The sequence below is a fragment of the Cheilinus undulatus genome, linkage group 5, assembly GCF_018320785.1.
Source record: "Cheilinus undulatus linkage group 5, ASM1832078v1, whole genome shotgun sequence".
Taxonomy (NCBI): domain Eukaryota; kingdom Metazoa; phylum Chordata; class Actinopteri; order Labriformes; family Labridae; genus Cheilinus; species Cheilinus undulatus.
In genome coordinates, this window is record NC_054869.1 from 54,092,577 (window position 1) to 54,118,202 (window position 25,626).

The following is a 25,626-nucleotide window of genomic DNA, read 5'->3' on the forward strand; positions in this document are numbered from 1 at the left end:
ACTATGTGATTTGCTCAATTTTACCAGTTTAACCCATTTCTGCCCATTTTTCTCTTAGTTAACGCTTTTTGCCATTTGATATTAATTTTTCATCCCATTTCACCAAATTTTCCACCCATTTTTGCCAATTTAAAGTCAATTCAGCCACATTTTATTTCCCCTTACCACTATCTATGCCCATTTTTGCCACTTTAACCAATTTTGCCACTTTTTGCTTATTTTTTTGCCAATTTAATCACATTTTTGCCACTTCTAACCAATGTCTGCTACTTTTAAAATCCAATTTCACCAGCTTTTCCACCATTTTTTGCCATTATTAACCCATTTTATTTCTGTTTTTAACAAAAAAGATTTGAACCCATTTTTAATGGCTATCTACCACACAAATGAATAAAAAAATATACTTGCTTCTTCGCTAAGAGTGTTTATTTTTCAGGTTAAAGCTCTCCCCTTTATCCCCCCTTATGGGCCGCCTTGTCTGCCCAAGATCCTAGATTGTGCATGGCTGTGTTCAACCACCTTCAGGTCCAGTGGGGGTCCCCAGTCTCTTGCACCTTTATTTTTGGGGTCCTGGGCTGAAAAGGTTGAGAACCACTGCTTTAAAGGACACAATGATACAGTATCTGGTACCAAGTGGTACTACATGGTATCTGACTGACCAGAACCATGCTAATATGAGGAGTAATATTTGCCTTTCAGTGTCCTTTCAAAATAAAAGATATAAAGGAGTGAAAACATTTCATTTGTCTCTTTAAGACATTAACAGGCTAGTAACAATACAGCTGTTTTTAAGGGATAATATGACCATTTATAAAAGACGCTTCAGTAACAGGCACTTACAGACTCTTTCATTTATCACATAGAAGAGGAGTGGAAGTTTGTTTTTATGATATATATTAAATACATATTATTATGTGTAACTTTTTCTTGCTGCTGTGTCTGAGATGAGGATGCTTCCATCGTTCTCCTGCAGACTTCCAGTGTTTGGAGTCGATGCGGTGAACATTTCTACAAACGTTTAAAAGTCTTTTTGTTTAAAAATCCCTACCCTACTGCGCTACCGGTCCGTCTGCTGCTCACAGACTCTGCTGGAGTGGGAAGACTGAGGAAGAGTGAGTCGCTCTGAGATGAAGCTGAGATTGATGGTTAGACGATGGGGCACCAGCTGTGCAGCAGTGCATGATGGGAAATTTGCAGCCAATCACCAGCCTGAAGAGAGAGATAAACAAACATTGATTAACTTTCTGGTACCTCTACAAGTTGCTGCCAAATTTTCCTCCTAGTGTGAAGAAAAATGCACAGGGTTGTTATTACTGTAAAAAAAAAAAAAGTTATATTAGTTTATTTTTAATTGTTTAATTTTTTTCCTCATTTCACTTTTTTTCATTTTACTACACTGAAAGTGAATAACTTATTCATGGATGATTGCAGCCTGGCATATGTCATTGATTAGTAGCATCATCGGTTAAAATGCATTATTAGTTTTTTGTTGAGGTCAGTTATTCTAAAATACTCACGTTTTTCACCCTTCTGTGCATAAATACACACCTTTAAATCATGTTATAAATATCATACATTTCAAAATTGTTTTACTGTTATTAAATTATATTTTTCTCATTTAAGGTCAGCCCTAACCATAAATGTCAAATACTCATTCATTTTAATTTTTTAACCCTTTAAATGCCATGTTTCATTGATGATGTCACTCCATTTTTAGATGCAAAATACACAAAAAATGTTTTTTTTTGCAGGTTACTACATGAAAATGAGAGAACTTATTTTTTGAGTATTGCACAGACACACTCACAGACTCACACACTGATCTGCACTTCAACAAAACCTTAGAGAGTTAGTGAGAAGGGGAGCAGAGGGCAGTATAACACTGAAATCTGGTGGAAAAACATGGACTTCCTGCCCTCGCCCATAAATGGTAAAAGAGACGTCACAGGGTAAAAAATGGTCCAGGTGCAAATGTAAAGCCCCAACTCTCAAATGAAGCCCAGAAACCAGAACATGCATGATTCATGCCTTAATGGCGTATGGATCTAATGAAGTGGTTTGAATGGGTTTCAGTGGGGACTTTTACACAGCAGGAACATTAACGCTATAAAAAAACTTTATTTATGTTGGGCTGGTTGTTGTGGCTGGGACAGAATTTTGAAAAGTGTGCAAAAATGAACAAAAACTACAATACATGATAATATTAATTATGAAAGAGGACAAAGTTTAAAAAAATATATATCAACGAAGTGTGCATTTTTGGCACAAGAGGTAGCAGAGGGTTAAAGAGAGTGGGAATAAAAGATTGCAGAGAGATGCAGCTGTGTGCTCTGATCATCAGTAGAAAGGTAAATAAAGATTTATAATAAAGCTTTAAATGTTGATAAATAGAACAAATCTTTGCTCACAGTCCAACAGTGATGGTCCCGGCCTGCAGATCCGTGTTTTAGGCGTGCTGGGGGGCGTCGGGGCATGGCTGGCTGTGTCGGTATGCCATGATGCAACATGTGGACTGGTGCCACCAATAAAACATGAGAACGAGCAGCAGGTGCCACACCTGGTGGCTGGAGCCCAGGTAGTTCAGCTGACCTGGAGACGAGAGGAGGAGGATCAAAGACATTAAAAACAACTGTCTGCAATAAAAGGAGCATTTCTCATCTACAGTTATCAAAGTTTTAATGACACCTTTCAATTCTTTTTCCTTTAACTACATTTGTAAATTAGCTGCATCAGCACTAATCGCTTCAGCAGTTACAGGCTTGCAGTCACTTTAAGTAAACCTGCTCCGCCTCTTTCTCCTCTAATGATGCTGATTGGTCCGGCCATTCTCTGACCAGGAACAAGCCTATCAGCCTGACAGAAAAGGGGAATGTGAAATCAAGTCTGACCTGGGAAGTAGCGTTCAGGAACCTTTGAAACATAGAAGATGAGAGCTAAGACAGCGATGCAGTACATGCCCAGAATCCGAGGAACGAACATCTGAGGAGACGAACGGGAGATATCAGGACATTTCACCATGTCGGGTTAGAGAGCTGTGCAGATGTTTCTGATTCATTTATACTGAGTATTACATCATCCCCAGAGACGGGATGGTAGCAGCATTGTTACCATGGTAACAGCATCCATACTCACCTGGACGAGGTCGGAGGAGAACCCCCCCGTGAGGCAGATCCAGTGCACAGTGGGGACGAGGCCGTAGCCGGCCACGCAGACGAAGATGAGCGAGCGGAGCTGCTTCCACTGTTTGCTCAGGTAGTGAGGGTGAATCTGAGCGAAGAAGACCGCCAGAGTCATCGCCAACACGGTCACCAGGTACACCTGACGCCAGTACTGCAGAGACACAGGGGTCAGAGGTCAACACAGGCCTTTCAACACACACATTCACAGAGATTATTACACTTACAAGCTGTTTCCTAAAAAGTTGGGATGCTGTGTAAGAAATGGGGATGAAAACAGGGTGTAGTGATTTTTCATGTTTAGCAAGTTTAACAGAAATAACAGATGGTTTACAGTTTGTCATTTTTATAAACTACAGAGATGTCAAAGTTTATCTGATAAATTTAAACATTCACAGTCTGTACATCAGCTGTTAGTGTGGGTAGAAATATCCGTATCTGCTGCTACCACCAGTCAACTTTCTGGTATTTTTTTGTTAATTTGGTGGTTGTCGAAATTTTAAGTATTCAAGGAAACTTGGGATTTTTTTTAGCTCTGGAAATTTGATTGGGAATTTGGAGGCGGGTGTCCTCTGTATTTAAGAATTTATGAAAATTTTAGGGAATTTGTTAGGATGTTTGGGGGAATTTTCATGGAATCTTGGGCAATATCAGTACATTTGGGGAATTTGGTTTTAGATTTTGGGAGGTGGGCTGCACGGTGGCGCAGGGGTTAGCACTGTTACCTCACAGTAAGAGGGTCCCTGGTTCCCTTCCTGGTCTGGGCCTTTCTGTGTGGAGTTTGCATGTTCTCCCCGTGCATGTGTGGGTTCTCTCCAGGTACTCCGGCTTCCTCCCACCACCAAAAACACGCTCGTTAGGTTAACTGGTGACTCTAAAGCTGGCCCTAGGTGTGAGTGTGAGTGTGCCTGGTTGTCTGTCTCTGTGTCAGCCCTGCGATTGACTGGCGATCAGTCCAGGGTGTACCCCGCCTCTCACCCAATGACAGCTGGGATAGGCTCCTGCCCCCACGACCCAGAATGGAATGAGTGGTAAAGAAAATGGATGGATGGACTTTGGGAGATTTAAAAAATAAGGAATTAACATGGAATTTTTGTGGATTTTCTAAATTTAAAATTTAGGCTTTATGAATAATTTTAAAAGAAACATATGAGGAACATTTACATAATCTTTTTGGGTATGTTCTATGGCAAACTTTAAAACATATGGTGAAGAATTTTTCATAGAAATTTTTGGTAGTTTCCTTGAAATTTTGAGGAATTTGTGCCAATATTGGGCATCATCTTTGGTCAGAAAAAAAAATCTTGTTTAAAGACAAGGCTGAATTTTAAAATGTTCCAGGAGGTTTTAGTGATGTTTTTTTGTATTTCAAGAAAATCTGGTGTTTATTTTGTGCTAAAATCAAAAATGGTAAATTATTGGCAATAATAGTGACTGATATTTTTGCATGTTGATGTGCACAGTGAGGAGTAGGGGGCCTGTAAATGTTTTCATCTTCAGAGGGAGGTCCCAGCAGAGAAGTTAGGGGACCAATGACCTACCAGCAGGTGGCAGCAGTGAGAAACGTCCGTTGAGATGAGAAAAAGCGTGAGTAATGCTGAGTCACATGATCAGAGCTAAGACTTTCTATAAAGATGAATCAGAGCGGACTAACACGACAGTTTAACCGACTCGTAATTCTGGTTTAACAACACAGAGATCTGATATTAAACGAGTAGCGGGCTGACGGTGCACATCCCTAGATTAGCGCCAAATCTACAGCCCTACTCACCGTCTCAGCACGCCTCATGGGAAACGACAACAAAAGTAGGGATGGGAAACAGTTAGGGTAAGATCAAAAAAGTTCTAGTAACTCATAAATGCACACCAAAACACATTAAAGATTGAATGAAAAGAATGGGGCAGGTGTGGGCGTGGCTGAGATAGAGTGAGATGGACAGGAAGTAGCTTGAGAGCCTGGGCGGAGCTATGGGGCCCAGGTAGCATAGCAGGTAGCTTCCAGGTACCTGAGACAGAAAGACACACACTAACAATGCAGGAGCCGTCACACCTCTGGCCACCCCCGTACTCGAGCACGGTTTAGTCCACCGTCTATCAGCACAGATGGACTGAGTCTAAACTCGCCTCTCTATGTGGATCACCTGGTACTTCAGGCCTGCTTCATTAATGTGAAACCACCTTTAACTGAAGTCATTAAAGAATAAGAGGCTATTCATAGGGTTAACTTTGACCTGTGGAGAGCTGTGGTGAGCATTTTTCATATTCTTAAAAGGATTTAGACCCTTAACAAATGAAGAAAGATGATTCAGATGACTAAATCTGATTTTTAGAGGCCCATAACTTTGGCTGTCCATCATTTCCACTCCTCTGACTGAAACACCCTCTCAGGTGGTCTCACATCCACCTTGTGGGGTCTTGATTTTTAAATTTGCACACATGGAAAAAAGCAAACTTGAAGCAAAGATGTGTTCATGTGTTTCAAACAGCCTCCTTCTGTTTCCTCATCATCATCATGCTGATATTAAAGCTAAACGGCGAGCTGGCTGTTTGTGAAACTCGAGAGTGTTCGCAGTCTGGACGGGCTCGTCTCCGTCCCTTCTGTCTCCGTGTGTGCGTGTAGGCCTCCGTCCAGTCACACGTCCTCTTCTAACGAGTCCTGCTGAATTTCACAGTGAATAAATTTGCACCCAGAACAAGGCCCCGCTCTGCTGCAGCCAATTTTTTAAGCTCTCCTCCTCACAGACTCCGTGTTCTCTCTCCTCCAAAATCTGCGTCTGTAAAACGCTCACCGAGTCGAGGCTGAGCGGCTAAATATAAAAGCACTTTTCCTTCAGGGACTTGGCGTGCCGCAGGAGAGGAGCCACCCAGAAGCAGAGCCCGAGTCTTGGCGGGGACGGGGGACGGGGGGGCCCTACGCTGAGACGGCTCCCAGACTTGCGAACGTCATATGGTGGGGAACAGGAGTGACGGACCGCTCCGTGAACGCAGCCATCTGGTTTGGGCTGGAGCAGATTTCATCTGCGTTCTGGGGGCAAAATAAGCCGAGGCGTCCAACGTGCGGGGGAAAGCGAACAGTGCGGAGCTCAGCCAAATACTTGAGGATGAAAAAACAGGAAAATAAGACGGTGGTGGGCGGCTGGAAGAAGGAGCTGAACAGGCTTGTGTCATCAGAGGCGGGTTTCCAAACGGCGAGCAGCAAAGGTGTCGTGTTGCTTCTTCACCGGGAACAATGAGTCAATGAGCGGAGCCAGACGGAGGCCGCTCTTCACATTTATTCAATTACTGACGAGGAGAGCTGAAATCCTCCTGAGATCAGCACACACAGACACATTTACATGATCCTTACAGGAAGTAGACGTCGCCGGCCTCGAACCATCAACGATATGAGCATCCATCTCTACATCAGCAGAAGACGGCCTCTCAATATTTATGATACCACATGTTTTAAATCACACCATCTGCTATTTCCACGACCAAAAATATCAGAAAGTACAAACGCTTCATAGGAACGACCGGTCAACAGACAGACTTTAAACCAAATAAGAGAACCGTCTAAAGCAGCGTTACTCAACCAAAGAGCCAAACTGTTGAAGAATACCTTTGCAAGAGCCACAATCTAAGAGGTGAAGCAAAATCAGCTTGAAGTACAGTAACAACAAGTTAAAGGTGGCAAAAATTGTCAAAAAGCAACAAAAATGGTGAAAAGGGGCAAAAATGGGATAAAAGTGGCTAAAATGGGCACAATCTAAAGAAAAGATTGGTATTTAATGACAAAAGGTTGCTTAAATGGGTGAAAATTGGGAGAAAAAATGGTGAAAAGGGCTGAGAATGGTGACAAAAAGTGGAAAAGGGGTCCGAAAGTAGCAAAAAATGGGGGAGAAATGACAAAAAATGAATTATAGGTGACATAAAATGGTCCAAATGTGGCAAAAAAAAATGAGTGAAAAGTGACTAAAATGGGCAAAAGCAGTCAAGAGTGGCAAAAAGTGAGATAAAAGTGGCTAAAATGGACACAATCTATAGGAAAAAATTGGTATTTAATGACAAAAGGTCACTTAAATGGGTGAAAATTGGGAGAAAATTTGTGAAAAGGGGATTAAAGTGACTAAAATGTGCACAATCTAGGAAAGAAGTGATATTTAATGGCAAAAAAAGAGGAAGGAAGTGGTATTTATTGGCAACAGGTAGCTTAAACGGGTGAAAAATGGCAACAAAAATGGTGGAAATGGGAAAAATTTGGATAAAAGTGGCAACAAGAAATGGCTAAAATTGGCAAAAACTATGAAAAAAGTGGTATTTAATGACACAAGGTAGCTTAAATGGGTGAAAATGGGGAGAAAAAATATGGAAAAGGGGCAAAAATCGGACAAAAGTGACAAAGAAATGGGTAAAAAGTTTTTCAAAAAGTGTCAAAATAGGCAAAAAAGTAGGAAAAGGAGGTATTTAATGGCAAAAGGTAGCTTAAATGGGTGAAAAGTGGAAAAAAGGGTAAAAAAGGGCACAACAGTTTCCCTGTTTTTAAGGTTTTCTGGAGGAATAATTTTTTCAAATAAGACTTAAAAAAGCCACTTATCACAAAAGAGCCAAAAATTAGAGCGTGGCTGAGGCCAAAATGCAAAGTCTGCATTTCAACTCTGGACTCTTATTGTGAAGAACTCAACCAAAATGACCCGTTTGACTCTGAAAGCTTTACCAGAGAGAGAAAAAGCAGCGAGCACGCAGAGTTATCCTGATAACAGACGCTGATTTGAGTTTTGGAGAGGGCTTCACTTACATCCTGACTGTTTCATATTGTTCCAGGTGTAACGGCTCACAGACCCAGCCCTCCTGCTCTGCTGTCACATCAGGAACATGGGTCTGTGTCTGGGAACACCACAGTCATGGATGTGGTTGGTTTATAACTCCACCAAGAAGCGACGGCCATGACGCTGAGGTCAACGTCAGTTTAAGCTCAGTCCTGCTACCATGGATGTTTTTATTATTCTACAGTAGAGCTGTGTTAAAACCGAACAAAAGAACCAGACTGTGGGGTCAGGTGTACTTCGATCTAGACTTTCCCTGGTGTGGAACCAGCCTTAATCATCTTCAACTTAAAACGAGTGAGTCAAAGGTAAAAAAGACACCTTAACGCACTAAGAATGCACAATATTATCGCCACATGGGTTAGAGATTAGGGCTGAACGATTTGAGAAAATAATCTAAATATGAATTTTTTTTACCCAATATTACGATTTAATATGCAGTTATTTCCTAAGTTTCTTTTCTCATGCATTTTCTTACAAAAAAAAGCAAAAATGTATTCTATACTATGACCACAGAATATTAGATTGAACTAGGGCTGAACAATTTTGAAAAAATATCTTATTGTGATGATTTGGACTCATTTTGCAAATTGGATATGAACTGTAGTATTAAAAGGAATGATAATTTTTTTATTTATAATTCTCATATTTAGTAAGAAAAACATACAAAATTAACTAAAATAGGATTTTTGTACAATATTCTAAAAATATGGCATGATATGTAATGGATTACATCTCTGCTGCAAAAACATTTCTTAACTGGTATTTTGACAAATTTCAGGTCAATAAAATATTATAATGTTGCACCCTCTGCTATTTAAAAATTGCAGAAGGCCATATTGCGAGTTAATCTAATTTGTGATTAATTGCTCAGCCCTATTACAGATGTGAACCTTTAAATCATGATTCAATTCAGAACCAATTTTCCATTCAAACTGATTCCTGATTCATAAAACACTCCCTACCTAAAGAGGTAGGGATGGGTGTCGGAATTCAGAACAGAGAACCAGTTCCAGCTGGTTCAAACTATCGTCATCATTTACATTAAATCTCCATTCCTCTCCTGCCTTCACATTGAGGCAGTCAGAGAAGATGAAGTAAACATGGTGGACAGTCACAAAAATGGGCTGAAGCGGCTCAAAGTGCAGCTTCATTTCTCAAAAAATGACATGATCAGCATGACGTGCACAGTCTGTTGAACAGTGATTTCATGCAAGGCATGCATCTGTTTGCACAAGAACTGTTGTTTCAATTTATTTTTATACGTCCAGAGATCGAGGATCCAGAGCAGTGTTAATTTTGGCAGCTATTTTTAATTTTAGTCTTAGTATTTAGATGATATGTCTTTTAGTTTTAGTCACATTTTAGCCTTTTCTACCCATTATAGTTTTAATTCATTTCAATTCAACTTTATTTGTACAGCACATTTCATACAGGTGTAAACTCAATGTGCTTTACAGAAGATTAAAATCAAACAGAAAAGCAATCAGCAATTCAAGCAAATAGTCTAGTCTAGTTTTTGTCATGGAAAAAAGGCTGTTGACGAACATTTTTAGTCATAGTTTTAGTCTACGAAACACTGATCCAGAGACCAGTTTATATTTATTCCATGGCAGTGGTTCTCAAACGGTGTGGCAAGGAACACTGACGTGCCTTGAGGAAAATCTAGGTGTGCCTGTGGAGTTTGTCTAACAGTTTTACTATAACTGTGGCTGAAGATACTATAACAGGAATTAAAGCAGCTATTTTCGCATGGGAATAGATAAATGATGTTCTTGAAGACAAAGAAGATGAAGTGCTGCTGGGTGTCTGTGGTTTCAGCTGCTCTTTGGAAACTTTGGGCTTGATCTGCTGGAAGAGTGAAAAAATGTGTTTAATCCAAAATTAATAGTAAAAAAAAAAAAAAAAAAAAAAAAGAAAAACTGCAACTGCCCTTCAAATAGCAATCCAATGCCCACTGTAGGTTTTATTTGTAACTAACACACTTAATTTACATGGCAAAACACATTTTAAAGAGCACCGTTCTGAGGTTTTAATAAAGGAGCAGCAGTAATGTTTTCTAATTCTAGTTCAGAGGTTGAAGATCCAGAGAGCAGTTTGTTTGAACTGAGACATTTTCAACAAAAAAGAGAATTTTTGTATACTTTAGCATGTTCTCCTCCTCAACACTTAATGTTTAACATTTCTAGTTCTCTAAGTGGATTATTATCACAGTGACTGAAGAGAGTTTGTCACTGACTCACAGACGTCTGCTTCAGTGTTCAGAGAGAGACTCAGTAAAACTGTGAAAACCTTTATAGCTTACTTTTAACAAGAAGAAAATTCAGGAAGGAATCACTGAGAAGAATCGATGATGGCATCAATATAAAATCTTCTCAGTGAAGAGGTAAGCTTAATAAAATGTGTAAAGATTATGCTTTTTGAGCATATTTGTAGTGTTTTATCAGCTAATTTCAATAATAATAAAGAAAAAAGTTGTTTGTGCTTGAGCTGTAAATATCAGCCTGTATCAGCTTTTTCCTGGTTAAGTCACAAAAATCTGAAAACGTAAAAATAATAAGATAAAAAATCAGGACATGGAAAAAAAAAAAAAATTTGTGTTTTCATTTCATATTTTTTAGTTTTTGCATCTCACAATTCTGAATTAAACTTTTAATTTTTTTTATCTCATGACCTTTTAAACTCCTAACTTTGACTTTTAACAAACTTTTTAACCTTAAAGACTTTCAATTTAAAAATCTAACTCAAAATTTAACCTTTTAAACTCAAGATTTCAAATTTTATCTTATATTTTGACCTTTAACACGACTTTCTATTTTATAGATTTGCCTGTTACAAACGCTATTTGACATTTAGCTTTTTGTTTTGACATTTTGAACTCATTAATTTGACATTTAATCTCAGATTTTTAGCCTTTAAACGTCACATCAGTGTTGATCCCATCAACTCTATAGTCAACTGATTTAAGCTCCGCCTACTTCCATTTCAAATCTACATAATTCAGAGTCCACTCCCATCCATTCAGAGTCCACTCCCATCCATTCAGAGTCCACTCCCATCCATTCAGAGACCACTCCCATCCATTCAGAGTCCACTCCCATCCATTCAGAGTCCACTCCCATCCATTCAGAGACCACTCCCATCCATTCAGAGTCCACTCCCATCCATTCAGAGACCACTCCCATCCATTCAGAGTCCACTCCCATCCATCCAGAGACCACTCCCATCCATCCAGAGACCACTCCCATCCATTCAGAGACCACTCCCATCCATCCAGAGACCACGCCCATCCATTCAGAGACCACTCCCATCCATTCAAAGACCACTCCCATCCTCTCCTGCACCTGCACTGCTTCGGCTTTAATAACTCCGATGCTGGAGCCAACGGCCCAAACAGGAAGTGCTCAGGACCACCACGGTCCACCACCACTCCACATTCTGCTTCAGGGGACTCTGGAGGGGAAAATCCTCCACCTCTAAAGATTGCTCTGAGGCAGCATTGCTGTGGGACTCTGTGTCACTTCCTGGCACTTGTTTTATAGTAGAAGCAAAATTTAAAAAATCCCTAATCAGTCTAATTTTGACTCCTAAGTTCTCAGCTACAGACATTTATCCTTCTGCCTCTGTTTCTCACCGCCTCAGTGAACTTCTTCAAAGTTTCAAAGTTTCTCTCATCTTTTACATCCGTTAATTATTGATATACGGCAAACTGTAATAAACCCCACATATAAATGTGTCAAAGGTTTTAATAACACTTAAATAATGCCCGCCTCTGCGGAGGTTTGATCATTTAGGTTGCCCTAAACAAACAGATAATATAGAGGAGTAATAATCAAACTATATTTGACACCCTGAACATCCTGGCTGCACGAGTACAGACTCCCAACTGGAGCCCCCCCCCCCACACACACACACACAAACGGCACTGATCCTCCATGGACAGAGAGGAGAAGGAGAAAGTTCAGGTCTGTGTTTATCCTCCAACATTCAGAAACGTTTCCCCTGAACAGACAGAAGCCTTCAGTCTACATTACCAACACATCAGCGCGCGTGTCAGTAAATGTGTGTGTGGCGTTTATTTGACGTTAGTATGCAGCATGAAAGCCCCTGGTGAAGCAGAAGTTGTGACTCTGATAAATTCAACCTGCCATTGTGGCTAGTTAGGGCCACTGTTGAAATCTACCTGCATTTGGCTGGTTGGCAGGTGTAAATGTCAAGCCTTGCCAATAATACTGAACAACTGAAAGTTATTCTAAGTTAAAATGAAGCACGTAGCGATTGATGGTAAATACTGATAGCTGATACCACATCAGAGCGTACTGACCAGCAGGAGGACCAGGAACATCTGCACTGACTCCTTCATGCCAATATTTCCTTCCTCTGTATTCCTGCCATCTTCTATCAGTGACACCTACATGTCCCTGAGAGGATCATTAAAGTCTGGTGTGAATACACAGGGTGATGCAGGTTTTCTGCTCGGCTAGAAACACAAAGAAAGCCCACCCCCATCACCTCCACCTAGACCAGAGTGTTATGAGCTGTGAGAGCATGTCTGACACAGAGAACCTCCTGCTGTGAGGTCCATGTGTGAGAGGATAAGTGAGGAAATACCAGGAGCTGAATGTCATGGAGTTAGCTTTAAAATGTCAGCAGTTCATGTGTGAGAGGCTGCAGCGACAGGGGACGGAGGTAGCATCGATATATGGGGGAAGCATGTATTTACAGATGTCTTTGTGGTTGAAGTTATATAATGTAAATTACAGAATATAAATCCACAAAATATAATCCTACATCTGCTTATGAGAGTCCCAAAGAGGTAGAAAGTTGTAAAAAAACACTCCCTTTATGATGATTTACAGTGTGTTCAGCAACTCCACAAGATGCAGTAAATCATATTTTCACCAATGGGCTGAATGAATGGCCCTACTCTGATATAGACTGATATTTGCAGCTGTTATAGACTGATATTTGCAGCTGATGTAGACTGATATTACGGGTGGTAGAGACTCATATTTGCAGCTGTTATAGACTGATATTTGCAGCTGATGTAGACTGATATCAACGGCTGATATAGACTGATATTTACAGCTGATGTAGACTGATATTTGCAGCTGATATAGACTGATATTTGCAGCTGATGTAGACTGATATTAACGGCTGATAGAGACTGATATTGGCAGCTGTTATAGACTGATATTTGCAGCTGATGTAGACTGATATCAACGGCTGATATAGACTGATATTTACAGCTGATATGGACTGATACTGACAGCTGATATAGACTGATATTTACAGCTGATGTAGACTGATATTTACAGCTGATGTAGACTGATATTTGCAGCTGATATAGACTGATATTTGCAGCTGATATAGACTGATATTAACGGCTGATAGAGACTGATATTGGCAGCTGTTATAGACTGATATTTGCAGCTGATGTAGACTGATATCAACGGCTGATATAGACTGATATTAACAGCTGATATGGACTGATACTCACAGCTGATATAGACTGATATTTACAGCTGATGTAGACTGATATTAACGGGTGATATAGACTGATATTTGCAGCTGTTATAGACTGATATTTGCAGCTGATGTAGACTGATATTAACGGTTGATATAGACTGATATTTACAGCTGATATAGACTGATACTGACAGCTGATATAGACTGATATTTACAGCTGATGTAGACTGATATTAACGGGTGATATAGACTGATATTTACAGCTGATATAGACTGATACTGACAGCTGATATAGACTGATATTTACAGCTGATGTAGACTGATATTTGCAGCTGATGTAGACTGATATTAACGGTTGATATAGACTGATATTTACAGCTGATATAGACTGATACTGACAGCTGATATAGACTGATATTTACAGCTGATGTAGACTGATATTAATGGCTGATAGAGACTGATATTGGCAGCTGTTATAGACTGATATTTGCAGCTGATGTAGACTGATATCAACGGCTGATATAGACTGATATTTACAGCTGATATGGACTGATACTGACAGCTGATATAGACTGATATTTACAGCTGATGTAGACTGATATTTACAGCTGATGTAGACTGATATTAACGGGTGATATAGACTGATATTTGCAGCTGTTATAGACTGATATTTGCAGCTGATGTAGACTGATATTAACGGTTGATATAGACTGATACTGACAGCTGATATAGTCTGATATTTACAGTTGATATAGACCGATATTTATGGCTGATATAGACTGATATTTACAGCTGATGTAGACTGATATTTGCAGCTGATATAGGCTGATATTTATGGCTGATATAGACTGATATTGACAGCTGATATAGACTGATATTTACAGCTGATATAGACTGATATTTACAGCTGATATAGACTGATATTTGCAGCTGAAATAGACTGATATTTGCAGCTGATATAGACTGATATTTATTTTTTAACTCACAGGACCGACGTTTCCTCAGCAGGTCTACTTCTCAGCTGCCAGTAAGTGCTGACAGTCAAAGAACCATATTTTGGTTTTAACTTGATGCACAATGCTGATATTTATGAGTTTATGTTCCTTGTTATAAAGACTGATGTATGTTTTGCACCAGTGATATGATGAATTTACGGTATACCAGAGAACCCCTTGACTTGATAGCAGTGTGGGTAAATTAAAGCATTATTGATTATCAGGTTTAAAAAATAAAGAACTGTTGTCAGCCAGCATGACTGGACTGGATTGGAGCTGAAACAGCTCAGTTTTAAAACGGTCCCATTACACAGTGAATCTTTGCTCTGGGTGGGCTTTAGCCAACCTTTCGAGCAGAGCTGACTCAGAGTCATTATTCTAACTGTCTGAAAGCAGCTGTAAACACATGCTTCATGTTGTTGTCGTGTTGTCAAACTCACATTGTTGCAGTAGAAGGTGTAGAAGACCCCGGGGACGTAGCAGCCCAGGATGCCGATGGAGACCCCGGCATAGTCCAGAGCCATCCAGCGGCGACTCGTCTTCTCGGAGCGATGGCAGCAGAAGACGTGATAACCCACGGAGCACAGCATGCACAGCTGAGGAGACGAGGAAAGGGGGGTGGAGTTTAACAACAGAGAAGATGTGATATGAAGAACCAGATATCAAGAATAAAAATATTTATGATTTTATGAGAGGTGTCCGAACGTGTTCCATCTCTAAATTCTGATTTTTTAAAAATTTGGACCTGAAGACTCAAGTGTTCGGCTCAGACTGGCCAAGTGCTGGAGCGATTCTCCTTCATTTGTTGAAGAGAACTGCCAATGTTTGGGAGGAGGTCTGATGTCCCACCGCAGACACTCGGATTAAGGTAACACCAGGAAATCGCCACATATTCAAATCCAACAGATTTGGCCAATTTGAAATCAGCACAACACAAGGAGAAGCGAGCTGTAAGTGACCCTGGAACCCAAACATGATGTTCAATGGAACCTGCCGAGGTAACCTTGGATCAAAATAAACACCAGCAAAATATTTTCAATACCAATCCTTGGTGTATTTATTATTAACTGAACGACAGATTGTGAGAATTATTTCTGAAAATCTGCCTGCATGTGAGCTCATTTTTTATCTTTAAACACATTTATCAAACTTTGACTAAATAAAATTAACTATATCTGCAAAGTTTTCCATGAAACCAGGATTTTAAAAGTGTGTATGATACCAGTAAAAATAAAAATATATGCTAGATACATGTCCGATACCACAGGAACAACACAAGCCCTAGATGCTTAATATTGGGTCATTTATCGTCTTTAATTATTAAAAGCTGCAGAAGACTTCAGCAGACATCTGCCTAGCGCTGCAGAGGAGTGAGGGTTTGTTACAACACTGGCAATAGCCGTGTTTCCATCAGGGGGTCCAGTTTGATTCAGTTCGGTTTGGTACGCTAAACCCAAAAATAGTTTGCGTTTCCACAGACACCCGTGCCCTCACTGGGTGGGCGGGCTGTAAAGGTGATGAATGTGAAGTCACATGCAGCGTGAGTTTGCTGGTCCACCCGCAGAGTTGTAGAAAAGATGAGTGACAGAAATCAGTCTGGATAAGCAGTAAACAGCTTTACTTCAGCTGAAAGTGCTTTTTAAAAAATAACTACATTTTAATGATGTTAACCGCTGTCAATGCAGCTCCATAGCTGATGGAATACGTGTACAGAGACGGTTTGAGTCGTAGCGCTACGTTAATATGTGAATATATCTAGTCTAGACCAGTTTATACCACTAAATATGAACGTTTGAGCTGTACTGTGAGAATTTGCTGCATTAAAAATATAGGAAAAGTTCAGCTGGTGTTAAAATCAAGCTAAATTAAGTCAGAAATCCGAGGTGCACTTATCTCGTTTTAAAATAGTCTGCAGCCTGAAATTTTACAAACATGTTCAACAACCACAGAGCGATGTTTTCACAGGTCACCTAATGTAAGAAGCAGATTAATAACTAGTTACAGAAGAGAAAGAACTGTTTTAAGGCTTCGTATTCATAAAACTTCAGCATTAATTTAGTTTCTCATCCATCATGGATAGACCAGGCTGATGTGAGCCTTCAGGCTCTGCTTCGTGTTCTTAAAATCAGGTCCAGATAAACGTCAGGAAACTTGCTTTGTGGCCAGATATCAATATCCATACATTAGGAAACAGTTTCGACCTCCGTCAAGTCCAAATATTTCCCATTTAGGCAGATATTAATCCGTTTTCTACCGTTTTTTGCCTGCTTCTCACAGCGCAGACTTCCGTGTTTCTTCCCTACGGAGCGGGACGGTACGGTACGGGTTGTTTTTTTTGGGACCCTTTCCAACTTTTGCTCTATGGAAACGCAAAAAAATAAGTGCCGCACCGCACCGAACTGAGCCGGACTGCGTGGTGGAAATTACCTAAATGTGTTTGTGCAATTTAGACAAATGTCTCCCTTTAAAACATGACTGAAGCTGGGTTGTGCACGCATAGACTGCATGTTTAGACTTGGTTTGTTTCATGAAGAGGACCATGCTCAGTGTAGAAACAGACAGGGACAAGAAGCAGCCCGGACAAGCTCAGGAACCTGGACCAGCTCAAGAGTGGCACACCTGCTGGCTACAGTTCAGACATGTGATGTGGTGGAGCTGGCTTAAATGTCAGGTCTGTGGGTTTGTCTGTCACGCTATTCTGAAGAGTTTTTAAACTCTGTGATGAAGATGCTATTTACTGTCTATCTGGATGTGGACGTACAAAATAAGACCATCAGCTCTTAGAACCAGTCTCATCTCCACCATTGTTTACATTTTTCTCCCATCAACTGTGCACAGGGAAACTCCTGCAACATTTCAACACTGCAGTTTCACCAGTATTTTTCTGCATTTAAGGAAGTGTTCAGGCATTAGCCAGCATTTTTACGTATTTATTCCTCTCTCCCAGATGCCTACCTGATAGAAGAAAAGCCATCTTTTCTTCAAGTTTCAGTCCTTTTTGATATGATTGATTAATGTGGGAGATTAACTGAGTTTCTATAGATTAGTATTTTAGCCTCTCACAATCATAGAGACAGGACAGTCATGCTCTAACGTGCTTGTGTAGCCAATGTGTATTGAATGGAGCACACTTACCCTCCCTTTAAAGCACACTGAGTGCTCCCAGCACTTAATGTTCCTATTCTTGCTGAACAGAATCTGAATGATACTGACTGATTATTTTGTATTACTGTGATAAAACCAAAACAACATTCACTGTGGCCAAAACAGAGCTAAAAAGCTATCTGAAACAATGTGAAACAACAGTTTGGAGCACTACATTTAAGGAGCCTGAGACTAAGTAAATATCTAACATTCGGTCCTTTACCTGGAAGCAGAAGAGTACGATGCAGTAGATAACGTAGTCCTCTCTCGATGCACCAAAGGCCGGCAGCACCAGTGACATGTTGTACACGCCGATGCAGAAGAAGAGCAGGAAGCCCAAGAGATGGCTCCAGATATTCACCGTCTCATTGGACAGGATGAAGAGGCTGCAGAAGACATGGACCTTTAAGTCATGGTCTAGGTTTCAGTTCTTGTCTGCATGCTCACATTTAAACAGAGAGATCAAGAAAGAAGAAAACACTATTTGGATCTGATTTGAATACTAAAAAGGGAATTTAGAAAAGTAAATACAGGAAGCAACCATCAAACAATCCCAAGTTTACTGATTATCTGAGCCACATTCATGCAGCCGTTAGCAGAATTGTATTTTACATTTTCTCAATCACCACCTCCTTTAAAGCGTGCTTGTCTCACCTTCTGATGCAGAGTCTGGAGGGCAGGTAGGCCCTGTATCCGTCCGTGATGTATGGGTTCTCCCTCAGGAATGTGGGGATCTGTTCATAGGTATACAGTCTGATTCCTCGAGGAACAAGAACGGGCCAGTACTGGTACCCTCCCAGCTCGATGTAGTGAGAAGTCTGGCTGCTCTTTGGGACTTTCTGAGGCATGGCTGGACCGTAGGAGGACGCTTTAGTCACCCCTGAGGATAAAAAATAAGGAGTAAGACCACTGTTACTCAACCCTGCTCAACCAAACAGCCAAACTGTTGAAAAATACCTTTGCAAAAGCCACAATCTAAGCGGTGAAAGGTGGCAAAAACAGCTTGAAGTAGCAATACAAATAAGTTATAGGTGGTAAAAATGGTCAAAAGGCAACAAAACCGGTTGAAAAGAAGTGAAAATTGAAGAGAAAATGGGGAAAAGTAGTCAAAAAGTAGCAAAACGGGTGAGAAGTGACAAACAGAATGAGTTACAGGTGGAAAAAATGGTCAAAAGTGGGAAAATCATGAAAAAAAAGAATGAAAAGTGACTAAAATGGGCAAAAAGCAGTCAAGAATGGCAAATTAGAAAACAAGTGGTATGTAATGCAAAGTGTAGCATAAATGGGCAAGAAGTGGGAAAAAATGTGAAAAAGGGCAAAAATGGTAAAAAGTGGCAAAATGAAGAGACAAATTTTAGGAAAAAAAGGAAAAAAGTGGTATTTAATGACACAAGGTAGCTTATTTGGATGAAAAATGGCAAATTGTCAAAAAGTGGCAAAAAAGTTGTAAAAATAGGCAAAAAATGGGGGAAAAAAGTGGTATTGAATGGCAAAAGGTAGCTTAAATGGGCAAAAAGTGGGGGCAAAAAACTGTGAGAAAGTGCAAAAATGGGATAACAGTGGAAAAAACGGGGAAAAAGTGGCAAAAAGAAGTTACAAAATGGCCAAAAAATAGGAAAAAATGGGGTGTTTAATGGCAAAAGATAGCTCATATGGGTAACAAGTGGCAAAGAATGGTTAAAATGGCAGAAAAGTTTCCCTTTTTTGAGGTTTTCTGGGGGACTAATTGATAAAAGTGGGGGTATTATAACTTTTTTTTCAAGGCTTTACACCATCTCTCTGATAGCCACATAGTAGCGTCACATGGTTTACAGCTCAAAAAACTCCTCATGTTTCTCACACTGGCATCCTGAAAAACCCTTATTTTAACCTCTGTCTGAAACGCTTCGTTTTTGCTGCTGTCTCTTTAACACCCCCCGCTCCACGGACCTGCTTTCCTCCGATTGGCCGATTTTCCGGAGCCTGGCTGGCGGCAGGACTCAATGTTTTGTGCCCGCCCCCTCCAATGTGGCTAATGTTGTTACGCTAGTAGTTGAAAACTTTGAATGAACCGGTCCGACTGGGTAAAATATGGCGAATTTTGATATACGTCCGTACGTGTTAGACCCGGAGTCTGACCCTGATAGTTTGGAGAGAGAGGGGGAAGAAAACCAGCAGCAGCGAAGGACGTATCTGTTTGTTAAGTGTTTAATTACTGTGTTACTAAATGGCTAAAAGGCCTTGTGGGGGCGATCTGTTCTGCTTTGCCGGAAGCACGGACGAACCACGAACCAGTCAGGAGATCCTGTTGCGATGACCTCATCAATTCACTCCCTTGAAATCTCGTCTCGGGAGAATCTCAGAGAGATTTTCAATGAACAGTTTTCATCAGTTTACACGCTAATTCTAAGATTACTGCCGCATACGTTTATCTTGCGGTTTGAAAATTTGCATACGTGGAGTATGGACACCCAACACTGTTACTTTATGTTTATGTTTTAAAAACCGGAAAAGTATAATACCCCCTCTTTAAAATTACGACATAAAAGAGCCACAAATAATCACAAAAGAGCCACACGTTGAGTATCACTGAGCTAGACCCACATCCAGTCCAGTTAATGCTTCAACTTTAAATAGGGGTCTTCTCAAACAAAGCAGCACTCAGCATGGCCAACTGCTTTAACTGGTGTTTCTCAAGCCGTATAGCAGTGGCACACTGATGCACCTCGAGACAAGTCTAGGTGTGTCATGGTAATTGGTACAACCACAGACTGTTACTACAACTACCACCACTGTAACAGCTTTCAAACGGGCTGTATTGTTATGGATATGGTGGACGTTGAGATCTTGGCCTGATGTGAGGTGTGCCTTGGCCAAACAAAGGTGACAACCCCAATGTCATGTTCTATGTCCTCTACTGTAAACAGACTATAGACAAAGCATGATAAACATATACCGACACATATGGCTTTTCTTGCCATTATCATTACATTACAGCAGATGTAGGCTGATATTTACAGCTGATATAGGCTGATATTTACAGCTGATGTAGGCTGATATTTACAGCTGATGTAGGCTGATATTTACAGCAGATGTAGACTGATATTTACAGCTGATGTAGGCTGATATTTACAGCTGATGTAGACTGATATTTACAGCTGATGTAGACTGATATTTACAGCAGATGTAGGCTGATATTTACAGCAGATGTAGACTGATATTTACAGCTGATGTAGGCTGATATTTACAGCTGATGTAGGCTGATATTTACAGCTGATGTAGGCTGATATTTACAGCTGATGTAGGCTGATATTTACAGCTGATGTAGGCTGATATTTACAGCTGATGTAGGCTGATATTTACAGCTGATATAGGCTGATATTTACAGCTGATGTAGGCTGATATTTACAGCTGATGTAGGCTGATATTTACAGCTGATGTAGGCTGATATTTACAGCTGATATAGGCTGATATTTACAGCTGATGTAGGCTGATATTTACAGCTGATGTAGGCTGATATTTACAGCTGATATAGGCTGATATTTACAGCTGATGTAGGCTGATATTTACAGCTGATGTAGGCTGATATTTACAGCTGATGTAGGCTGATATTTACAGCTGATGTAGGCTGATATTTACAGCAGATGTAGGCTGATATTTACAGCTGATGTAGACTGATATTTACAGCTGATGTAGGCTGATATTTACAGCTGATGTAGGCTGATATTTACAGCAGATGTAGGCTGATATTTACAGCTGACATCTACAGCTCTACTATAAATGGACTATAGACAAAGAATGATAAATATTTACCAACAAATTTGGCTTTTCTTGTTATTATCATTATTATACAATCATTTGTATTATTATTTGTATTTTTCTGACCTTGATACTAAATTTTAAAACAAAATTTTCAAACAATATTTAGTATTTAAACTCAAATCTTCAGAAACATCATACGATCAGTCATTCATTGCACTGTTCCACAGTTGATACTGAGCCATAGAGAACGGTGTTAAGGTGAAACGAGTGACCGTGTTATCTGGTGACATCTTTTGTGTACTTTAAATTCAAACGTAGATACCTGACGTCATAAACGTAATTAATGACACAAACGAACCAATAGTTAGTTCTCAGGACATTTTCTGTTTTACTGGCGGTTCTCACAACGTCAGAGGTAGACGTATAGCCCCGAAAGTCTCAGGCTACCAGTTAAACCATGACACCTGCAGTTCAACAACAACCACAAAGTTGTGATTTTATTGACATAACGGTCCGTCTCTGGGAGCTACAATTGGCCAGACATCCCCACTGAGATACCCTAGTTGATAGCCTCTGTAAATCGGGTCTATCCGGATAAAAATAAATCTTTAAACAGATTATTTTTTAATACTGAGCTAGTTCAAAGCAGGTTGTCAGCTGGTGGCTAATTACAGGCTAAGTTAGAGGCTAGCTCAGAGGCTAACAGACCCGATAACTAAGCCGCTTTGTTTAGAGCTAAATAATTAAAAACCAAACTCACCTTTTAGTTTGGTATACGAGCAGTTTGAGCCATTTTCAGGCTTAAAATACGAACTCCGCATCTGTCAACATTTATTCATAGTAACTTAAAAACAACGCAGGGGTTTAAGTTTCAGCTAGACATCTTCCAAATCACCAGTGACGTCACCGAGGAGGACCCCGCGGTGTGTGCCCGACGCCTGCCTGAGTAAAAAGACTACAAAATAAAACTCTGTTTTTAACATTTACCCCTCTATGAATTCATTAATTAATTGCCTGAAGCACTATAATAATCCAGGCAAACTGCTATAGAAAAATTTGACTTATCCTGACCCCTTGTACTTTTTCTTTGTTGTTGTTGTTTTTTTTATCTAATTATTATTTATTCATTTTCCCCTTGCTCTTTTCTTCCTAAGATTCCCATAAACAGTCTTGATTTACATTTTAGAGAATTGTACCAAGGAGGTGTGATAACTCTTTAATTCTAATGTTGGAAATTTACATATGAGTATGTTAATGTTGTTTTTATACTCACATTATGCAACGTTATTATATATTGTTGTATAATATCCTGATATGTTCAATTAAAAAAACAAAACAAAACTCTGTTTTTAAGTTTGTAAAGGCTATGCAAGTCATTGAATTTTATTTGCCATCAAGATTCTGGCCTTTCCACGAGCAAATTATTATTTTTTTTAACCTCAGTCAAAAACATTTCAAATACGTCTCAAAAGCGGCCAATTTAAACTCAAATATTAGGCTCCATTTATAATATAAAAAACAATAATAATTATCATTATCATAACTTCCAGAAAGCATTCAGACCCCCATCACCTTTTCAATTTTGTTACGTTTCATCCTGATGCTACGGTTGATTAAATTTATCCTTATTCTCATTACTCTACACTCAGTACCTCACCATGTCAAAGTGACAGAATTTTAGGCTTTTTAAAAATGTATTAAAAATCTGAAACTGAAGTAACACATTGCCATAAGTATTCAGACCCTTTACTCGGTACTTAGTTGAAGCTCTTGGCACTATCTACAGCCTCCAGTCTTACTGAACATGGCTCAACAAGCTTTGCACACCTGGATTGGGGAATGCTCTGCCATTCCTCTTTGCTAATCCTCTCAAGCTCAGACAGGATGGATGGGGACCGTCGGTGGACAGACATTTTTCAGGTCTGTCCAGAGATGTTGGATAGGGTTCAGGTCAGCGCTCTGGGTCCCTCTAGGTCCCTGATCCACTTCTGTGATGTCCTGGTTGTGGTCTTAGGGTCATTGCCATGTTGGAGGGTGAACCTCTGGCCCAGTCTGAGGTCCTGAGCCCTGTGGGACAGGTTTTCATTAAGGATATCTCTGCTCCATTCAGCTTTCCCTCAACCCTGACCAGTCTCCCAGTCCCTGCTGTGTTTTGGCGCCCAAGAGAGCACTTTAGCACGTGTTTGGGCTCTTGAGGGCACTTTAGCGTGTGTTTTTCAACAATTGTGCCCTCCCTCTCTTAAAGATTGAACCTCGAAGCATGCTGGGATATGTAGTCATTTATGTGAAATGTAGTCTCACAGAGTCCTGGCTGTCCTCTCTTAAAGATTGAACCTCACAGCATGCTGGGATATGTAGTCATTTATGTGAAATGTAGTCTCTCGGTGTCCTGGCTGTCCTCTCTTAAAGATTGAACCTCACAGCATGCTGGGATATGTAGTCATTTATGTGAAATGTAGTCTCACAGAGTCCTGGCTGTCCTCTCTTAAAGATTGAACCTCACAGCATGCTGGGATATGTAGTCTGGTGTTAAATGTAGTCTCACAGAGTCCTGGCTGTCCTCTCGCTGCACTCCCCGCCTGTTGCTCGCTGTCAGCAGTGATAGCCATCATGGCGAGCTTCCTCTCCGGTGTTAGGGATGTTGGAGGATCCCCTCAGGAGGGAGTCACACTCCGTCGTCCCTCCGACGTTTACACCCGTCTTTAATTGCCTCATTCTCGCCTGGAAGTGTGTTCTTCATTATCATGTCTAATACACCTCTCAGCACATCCACGCTGGCAAAGTGTCAACTGCCAAGTTTGCACTGCTAGTCGAGCGTGGAAGGACGAGCGGCGAGCTCTGACTGCTGCACAGAGCGAGTAATTGATTCAGTTTACAGTTGATGGGGATTCAGTACAACTTATTCTGAAATTATAAATTATAAATTATATCTGTTTTCAGCTGTCTGACCTGTTCAGAACTGAACTGTTCAAATCAGCGCTGATAAACAAAGAGAGGCGTGGAAGTCCATCGTTCGGTTTTCCAGAGAAGTAAATCTTTTTATTATTTCGCACTTTAGTACACTTTTGTGCATTTAACAGACTTTTGCAGAGTTCTTTTTTGTTTTAAATGTGAGTGTAATTTGTCTGGCACCATTCCATTGTAGTGAATGTTTTTACTCTGATAACTGACAGCCCTGATAGAGATCTATACATCATTGTTGGAATCATACGCCTTTTTTGTTTTGCCTCCTTAAGTCAAATCCTGCTGATCTCTGATTGGTCGGTTCAGTTTGGTCTACTCCAACCACAGAGGAGAGGAGTCATCAGTGGCACCGTGTTTCATTGATGACCGTGACGATCCCAGAGGACGCCAGGAGCCCGGCGCCGTGTCTGTCTGTGTTCAAACATGGCCGTGTTCAGAGCGGATGGACAATCACTCCCACAGACAGAGAATAAACCTGAGATTAAGACGTACGGCTGAGCCGGGTTATTGGCTCTTCGTGAAGGAAACAGGAGCGATCCCAGTCTCGGTGCTGTAATCATCATAAATGTGATTTTTCCTCACTGATAAAAACGCCCCATACACAAATCACCACCTGCTTTTATAAGAAACATTCAGTGTGAGGAGACGCACTTTAATTTCATGTTCCATTACACGCTGACTACACGCACAATTACAGCACGCCACATTTCTCTGGGTTACCTCTGACAGAAAAATGGAGGACGGGAATCAAAGACAGGACAGACGAGGACGGATACAGGAGGGCGAGGAGATCCGGCGTTAAATCCTCCGTGAGCTTGAGGACAGAGAGCGAGGACGCAAAGATGGTCGAGGCGTTTTCATATCGCAGGTTTTTACAGGCGATGATTGATGGAATCAGAACGCACCAAAGTTCTATAAAAAGGGTGTCAAAAGAGGTGGATCAGAGGTTTGGGACCCAGCGAGGAGTCACCATTGGACTTTTTTCAGCCACTCCAAGATTTATTCAAAGAATAACGCCGCCGTTTTGAAGAAACCAAACAGACATGTTTCTGAAACACATCCCAGATTTTATACACTTAGGGTTAGAAACACGTCTATGACCCAGTGAAGGCAAGGCAAGTTTATTTGTATAACACATTTCAGCAACAAGGCAACTCAAAGTGATTCACACAGGACATTAAAATACAGCGACAAAGGAGAAAAGAAAGACAATGGAAACATTTTCAATGAAACATGTAAAAAATGATAAAAACAGCAAATAAGGGCGACAAAAGATAAAATCCCGGGTTCCTCTCTGTTTCTTTGTTGTTGTTTTTTTTTGTATGTCAGAAACAA

The 25,626-nt window shown here is 40.4% G+C and overlaps 1 protein-coding gene across 1 annotated transcript; it reads right to left on the minus strand.

Moving 5' to 3' along the window:
* Positions 1-348: 348 nt before the first annotated feature.
* paqr3a (progestin and adipoQ receptor family member IIIa) lies at positions 349-22,232 on the minus strand. Its single transcript, XM_041786651.1, has 8 exons — positions 22,088-22,232; positions 18,241-18,466; positions 17,810-17,972; positions 14,883-15,038; positions 3,133-3,330; positions 2,889-2,979; positions 2,409-2,589; positions 349-1,209 (listed from the first exon to the last, which is right to left on the minus strand). The coding sequence occupies exons 1-7, from the start codon at positions 22,146-22,148 to the stop codon at positions 2,447-2,449; spliced, it is 1,038 nt and encodes a 345-aa protein (XP_041642585.1). The 5' UTR covers positions 22,149-22,232; the 3' UTR covers positions 349-1,209; positions 2,409-2,446.
* Between the last annotated feature and the right edge of the window lie 3,394 nt (positions 22,233-25,626).